Source organism: Anolis carolinensis, unplaced genomic scaffold (assembly GCF_035594765.1).
Source record: "Anolis carolinensis isolate JA03-04 unplaced genomic scaffold, rAnoCar3.1.pri scaffold_13, whole genome shotgun sequence".
NCBI lineage: Eukaryota > Metazoa > Chordata > Lepidosauria > Squamata > Dactyloidae > Anolis > Anolis carolinensis.
Genome location: NW_026943824.1, coordinates 12201963 through 12209424, shown reverse-complemented (window position 1 = coordinate 12209424; position 7462 = coordinate 12201963). Strand labels below are relative to the sequence as shown.

Sequence of the window (7462 nt, the reverse complement as noted above, 5' to 3'; positions counted from 1 at the left end):
ACTCCCCGCACTTTGGCCCAGTTTGTTCTTGTTAATTTCTTGTTTGGGTTTTAATTATGTTTTACTATGTTTTGTTACAATTGTAGCATTTTATTATATTACTGTGTATAATTGCGTTTTATCTTGACGTATTTTATCCGTTGATGATGTGTATCATGTATGTATGTATAATGGCATTAAATGCTTGCCATTGTATGTTGGAATCCGCCCTGAGTCCCCTCGGGGAGATAGGGCGGAATACAAATAAAATTATATTATTATTATTATTATTATTATTATTATTATTATTATTATTATTATTATTATTATGTTTAGATGGACTATGTGATGTATTATTGTTACTGACACAATAATAATACATCACTCAGTCCTAAACGTGTGATGTATATTATTATTATTATGACACAGCAAACAAGATAGATATGCTGGATTTCATATCATAAAATCACAAGTCGAACACTTCCCAAGTGCCTAGAACTGTGTGATGTATTTTCGGATGATGCGCGCAGATCCCAGCAGGGTGGCCTTTTGCAGCTGGCACATCGTAATTTTGTCAATGTCTATTGTTTCCAAATGCCGGCTGAGATTTTTTGGCACGGCACCCAGTGTTGTTGTTGTTGTTATTATTATTATTATTATTATTATTATTATTATTTTACAAATTAAGCACCAAAACATCATGCTATACAACAAATTTGACAGAAAATGTAGTTCAATATGCAGTAATGCTATGTAGTAATTACTGTATTTACGAATTTAGCACCAAAATATCACGATATATTGAAAACATACTACAAAAATGTGTTGGATAATCCAGAACGTTGGATAAGCGAGTGTTGGATAAGTGAGACTCTACTGTAATATCCTAGCAAAGCTTAATGGCAGTTACAAGTAATGATACATCCACATAATAAATTCTAATGTCCTGCTAGATATTTTGCTGCTCATATTTTAACACACGGTGCCACCAGTGGTGTCAAACCACATTCGTTCTCCAGTGTTGATGTAGCCTTAGGTTTCCCTCTTTGGCAGTCCCAGATGGAGACCCTCTTCCTGCTGCTCTTGGCCTCCTCCCTCCCGGCCAGTAGCCCCCGTGGCCCCGAAGACTCCCTTCCGAGGAAAGAGGGCCCGAGGCCGCCGTCCTGCGTCCGATGCTGCGGCCCCTCTGAGCAGCCGGCCTCCATCACCGCCTCCCGCTTCGCACGCATGACCAGCGACTCCTTTTACCGCCTGCCCAGGATCCGGCCCACCATCGACATCACCATCTTGAAGGGTAAGGTGACCTCTTCCTGCCTTCTGCCTATGGCCAACAAAGTCCTTGCCTGTGTTAAAAATATGAGGGGGAGACTTAGGAGTACATGTCATGCCAGGCGTTCCTATGGGCGGTCTGCTATGCTCCGCTTCTTGGACAATATTTATTTATTTACAGTATTTATATTCCACCTTTCTCACCCCAATGGGGACTCAGGGCGGATCACAATGCACATATACATGGCAAACATTCAATGCCATTAGACATACGACATATAGACAGACACAGAGGCAATTTTACATTTTCCAGCTTTCTGGCTTCGATTCCGGCCACAAGGGGAGCTGCCGCTTCTTCGTCCACTTGTAACACTGAGTCCTTGATGGGGTACTTCCTCATTCCTTTCCACATGCTGCTGGAAGTTCTATGGTGTCGTAAATTAGTTTACATATACAGTAGAGTCTCACTTATCCAAGCTAAACAGGCCGGCAGAAACTTGGATCAGTGAATATATTGGATAATAATGAGGGATTAAGGAAAAGCCTATTAAACATCAAATTAGGTTATGATTTTACAAATTAAGCACCAAAACATCATGTTTTACTACAAATTTGACAGAAAAAGCAGTTCAATACGCAATAATGTTATGTTGTAATTACTGTATTTACGAATTTAGCACCAAAATATCAAGATATATTGAAAACATTGACTAGAAAAATGGCTTGGATAATCCAGAAACTTGGATAAGCGAGGTTGGGATAAGTGAGACTCTATTGTATTTACAGTATTTATATCCCGCCTTTCTCACCCCAATGGGGACTCAGGGCAGATCACAATGCACATATACATGGCAAACATTCCATGCCATTAGACATACGACATATAGACAGACACAGAGGCAATTTTACATTTTCCAGCTTTCTGGCTTCGATTCCGGCCACAGGGGGAGCTGTCCACTTGTCCACTTGTGACACTGAGTCCTTGATGGGGTACTTCCTCATTCCTTTCCACATGCTGCTGGAAGTTCTATGGTGTCGTAAATTATCATGTTTCCCTGAAAATAAGACAGTGTCTTATATTAATTTTTGCTCCAAAAGATGCGCTCGGTCTTATTTTCAGGGGATGTCTTATTTTTCCATGAAGAAAAATTCACATTTTTTGTTGGAAAAAAAAATTGAACATTTATTATATACTGTACAGTAGTTGTCATCACAAACTAGCATAACCAGACAAACTGTGAATCCTATCTAGAATTTCTTGTTACTACCAATATTTCCATGTACAACACTCTATGGTAAGTACATTTACCAATCCTGCATGCTCTGGTGTTCTGTTCGTTGGGCATGCTTCCAAACAAAACCTTTGCTAGGTCTTACTTTCGGGGGAGGCCTTATATTTAGCAATTCAGCAAAACCTCTACTAGGTCTTATTTTCTGGGGATGTCTTATTTTAGGGGAAACAGGGTATATATATATACACACACACACACATATACAGTAGAGTCTCACTTATCCAACACTCGCTTATCCAATGTTCTGTATTATCCAACGCATTTTTGTAGTCAATGTTTTCTACACATCGTGATATTTTGGTGCTAAATTCATACATACAGTAATTACTACATAGCATTACTGCGTATTGAACTACTTTTTCTGTCAAATTTGATGTTTTGGTGCTCAATTTGTAAAATCATAACCCAATTTGATGTTTAATAGGCTTTTCCTTAACCCCTCCTTATTATCCAACATATTCGCTTATCCAACATTCTGCCGGCCCGTTTATGTTGGATAAGTGAGACTCTACTGTGTATATATATATATATACTAGCTGTGCCCGGCCACGCGTTGCTGTGGCGAAGTCTGGTGGTATGGGAAATAAAGTACTGAGGAATTGGTGGTAGTTAAGGTCAAGGGTAAAGGTTTTCCTCTGACATTAAGTCCAGTCGTGTCTGACTCTGGAGGTTGGTGCTCATCTCCATTTCTAAGCCGAAGAGCCAGCATTGTCCATAGACTCCTCCAAAGTCATGTGGGATGACTGCATGGAGCGGCGTTACCTTCCCACCGGAGCAGTACCTATTGATGCACTCACATTTGCATGTTTTCGAACTTCTGGGTTGGCAGAAGCTGGGGCTAACAGTGGGGGCTCTCTCCGCTCCCCCAATTCAAACCTGTGGCCTTTCGGTCCTGAAGTTCAGAAGCTCAGCGCTTTAACACGCTGCGCCATCAGGGGATATTATTTCGTAAAGGTTGTGAATATATAATATTTCTGATTGGTTTTTTTTGTTTGTTGGAGGCAAGTATGAATGCTGCAATTAGGAAAAATGATTAGGATGTAATGGCCTTGCAGCTTTAAAGCCTGGCTGTTTCCTCCCTGAGTTAATTTTTTGTTGAGAGGTGTTAGCTGGCCCTGATTGTTTCCTGTCTGGAATTCCCTTGTTTTCAGAGTGGTGTTGTTTGCGATATTTTATGTGCTTCTACTGTCTGTGGCCCTGAAGAAACAGGATTTGCCAGACTTTGATGATGGGAATACTTTGTCGGGAGGTGTTAGCTGGCCCTGATTGTTTCCTGTGTGGAATTCCCCTGTTTATTTACTGTCCTGGTTTTAGAGATTATATTGTTCTGCATTATTCTATCCCAGTAATTATTTCATATTAAAGAAGAATCTCACTTATCCAACATTCGCTTATACAATATTCTGGATTATCCAACGCAGTCTGCCTTTTCATAATCAATGTTTTTGTAGTCAGTGTTTTAAATTCATTGTGATATTTTAGTGGTAAATTTGTAAATACAGTACAGTAGAGTCTCACTTATCCAACATAAACGGGCCGGCAGAACGTTGGATAAGCGAATATGTTGGATAATCAGGAATTAAGGATAACCCTGTTAAACATCAAATTAAGTTATGATTTTACAAATTAAGCACCAAAACATCATGTTAGACAAATTTGTCAGAAAAAGTAGTTCAGTACACAGTAATGCTATATAGTAATTACTGTATTTATGAATTTAGCACCAAAATATCACGATATATTGAAAGCATTGACTACAAAAATGCATTGGATAATCCAGAACGTTGGATAAGCGAGACTCTACTGTTAATACTACATAGCATTACTGCGCATGGAACTACTTTTTCTGTCAAATTTGTTGTATAATATGATGTTTTGGTGCTTAATTTGTATAACGATTACCTAATTTGATGTTTAATTGGCTTTTCCTGAATCCCTTCTTATTATCCAACATATTCACTTATCCTGCCGGCCTGTTTACGTTGGATAAGTGAGACTCTACTGTATATTTCTAATCTTATATTATCTGCTCAGAACTGGATTATATGAGGCTCCTTCTTCACAGCTGTATAAAATGCACACTGAAGTGGATTATATGGTAGTGTGGAGTCAAGATAATCCAGTGCAAAGCAGATAATATAAGATTAGAAATGGGTTATATAGCTGTGTGGAAGGGCCTTGAGTCTACACTGCCATATAATCCAGTGCAAATTAGATAATCTGTGGAAGAAGTCTAAGTGAGGCCTACATTCGCCTGTCCCCTAACTGAAACCTGGCTGTCCCTTGGTTGCTAGGCAACCAAGTGGGCAGAGATTAGCCCTCTAAACTGGCAGCAATTGGATAAAAAAAATTATTGCTCTCCCTCTAATTAGGACTTTATTTTTCTTTTCTTTTTGTTGTATCAACCTTGAGGCGTGGATGATGGGTTGCGTTGTCAAATTTTGAGGTTGGGGGGCCTGTACTTTTGTTGTTTTGTGAATTGCCGTGATGCCATCACTCTTTTATATATATAGATATAGATATATATATACATACATACACACACACACAGATATATTTATTATCTTTTTTCTTTTTTTTACTGATTTTTATTATTACTATTATTATTTTATCTTTATAATAATACTATCTCCTTCCCTCTCCTCTCCCCTCTCCTTTTTTATGTCACTTGGTTCGGCACCACTTCAGGTTGGTCGTCATACAATATGTAGTCTTGTCTGTCTCATTGTCACTATGTCTGTGTATCACAACGGTAGAAAAGCACTAATAAAGATTTTTTTTTAAAAAAAAAGTAAATTAGTTAAATTAGCCTCCCTGCATAAAGCGGTACCTAAATTTTCTAGGGGCCCTTGGTGGCACAGGGTGTTAAAGTGCTGAGCTGCTGAACTTGTAGACCACAAGGTCCCAGGTTCAAATCCCGGGAGCGGAATGAGCACCTGCTCTTAACCCCAGCTCCTGCCAACCTAGCAGTTTGAAAACATGCAAATGTGAGTAGATCAATAGGTACTGCTCCGGTGGGAAGGTAACGGCGCTTCATGCAGTCATGCTGGCCAAATAACCTTGGAGATGTCTACGGACAACGCCGGCTCTTCAGCTTAGAAATGGAGATGAGCACCAACCGCCAGAGTCGGTCACGAATAGACTTAACATCAGGGGAAACCTTTACTTTACTAAATCAAATCATGTATTATTGATTAGCCTATCAGCCGTATCAAAACATTTAACACATAGACATACATACAACTAAATTTTCTACTCAACAGATGCAACTGACTTTCGAGCTGCTTAGGTTAACAGTGAGCTAGGCTATTAATGGTTGAGAACTCAATCTGACCCGGGCTTCGATCTTGTGACCTCTCGGTCAGTTATTGCAGCTGGCTACTAACCAGCTGCACCACAGCCCGGCCCTTCTGCATGAGCCTGGAATAGAATTTTTTTAATATTAATATAACTCTAAGGAATAGCACAATTGCAAGATATCACTACCTTGCTTTTACTGCATTTTCTCATAGTAATCAAGACTTTCGAAATTGCACAATTTTAAACAACCTTTTTCCATAGGCGACAAGGGCGAAATGGGTGCGCCAGGGATTTCCGGCCCAGAAGGCGAAGCAGGTGAACCTGGTCCGCAGGGGCAACTGGGCCGCAAAGGCCAAAAGGGTCAAGCCGGCCGGCCGGGCGATTCTTGCAAGCAGCATTACGTCGCCTTCTCTGTCGCCCGGACGAAGGCCCTCCACAGTTCGGACTATTACCAGCACGTCACATTCGACACGGTGCTGGTCAACCTCCACGGTCACTTCAACATGTTCACGGGGAGGTTCTTCTGCTACGTGCCGGGCATCTACTTCTTCAACCTGAACGTCCACACTTGGAACTACAAGGAGACCTACCTGCACATCATGAAGAACGACGGAGAGGTAGCCATCCTCTATGCCCAGCCCAGTGAGCGGAGCATCATGCAGAGCCAGAGCCTCATGCTGAGCCTCCAGGAAGGCGACGAGGTCTGGGTGCGGATGTTCAAGCGGGAACGGGAGAACGGCATCTACAGCGAAGAGTCCGACGTCTACATCGTCTTCAACGGACACCTGATTAAGCCAGACATCGATTGAATTGGATGAGGATTAGCTCCATCTTGTTTGCAAAATGTGCCATCCAAGAAGACATTGGTAGGACTACCTTTGAGCTTCTCCGAACAGTGATAAGAGAGATCACCAAGCTTCAAGTGCGTCTACGCTGGGGGTTTAATGCAGTTTGACACTGAGGCTCAATGTGATGGAATCACAAGGTCTTCAGCCTTTTCCACCAAAAGAAACCATTACCAAACTACAGTAGAGTTCCGGTTATCCGACATAAACGGGCGGGCGGAATGTTGGATAACCAAAAATTTAGGATAATAGGGAGGCCGTATTATCCCTCCCAGCAAGCTGGGTGCTTGCCGAAGGGAAGAGCCTCCTCCCTTCTGGCTAGCACTCAGTTTAGGGAAGCCTGGTGTGTGTTGTTGCCTAGTAACATGCACCGGGCTTCTCCAAAGTGCTTGGTGCTTGCCGGAGGGAAGAGCCTCGTCCCCCTGGAAAGCACTCAGTTTAGGGAAGCCCAGTGCGTGTTGCTTCCTAGTAACACGCACCAGGCTTCTCCAAAGTGCCGGGTGCTTGCCAGAGGGAAGAGCCTCGTCCCTCTGGCAAGCACCCGGTTTAGGGAAGCCCAGTGTATGTTGCTGCCTAGTAACATGCACTGGGCTTCTCCAAAGTGCTGGGTGCTTGCTGGAAGGAAGAGCCTCGTCCCTCTGGCAATCACCCGGTTTAGGGAGTCCCAGTGTATGTTGCTACCTAGTAACACGCACCAGGCTTCTCCAAAGTGCTTGGTGCTTGCTGGAGGGAAGAGCCTCGTCCCTCTGGCAAGCACCCGGTTTAGGGAAGCCCAGT

General features: G+C 42.1%; 1 protein-coding gene across 1 annotated transcript; it reads left to right on the top strand.

Annotated features, from left to right (window-relative positions):
- The first annotated feature begins 1038 nt into the window (after positions 1-1038).
- Positions 1039-6728, top strand: c1qtnf8 (C1q and TNF related 8). Its single transcript, XM_003224760.3, has 2 exons — positions 1039-1273; positions 6102-6728. The coding sequence occupies exons 1-2, from the start codon at positions 1039-1041 to the stop codon at positions 6647-6649; spliced, it is 783 nt and encodes a 260-aa protein (XP_003224808.2). The 3' UTR covers positions 6650-6728.
- Positions 6729-7462: the final 734 nt, after the last annotated feature.

Excerpts from the sequence above, each read along its gene's own strand:
- c1qtnf8 (XM_003224760.3), top strand. The coding sequence starts at position 1,039 with ATGGAGACCCTCTTCCTGCTGCTCTTGGCCTCCTCCCTCCCGGCCAGT. Across the intron at positions 1,274-6,101 it reads CGACATCACCATCTTGAAGG|GCGACAAGGGCGAAATGGGT; the intron begins GTAAGGTGACCT and ends CTTTTTCCATAG.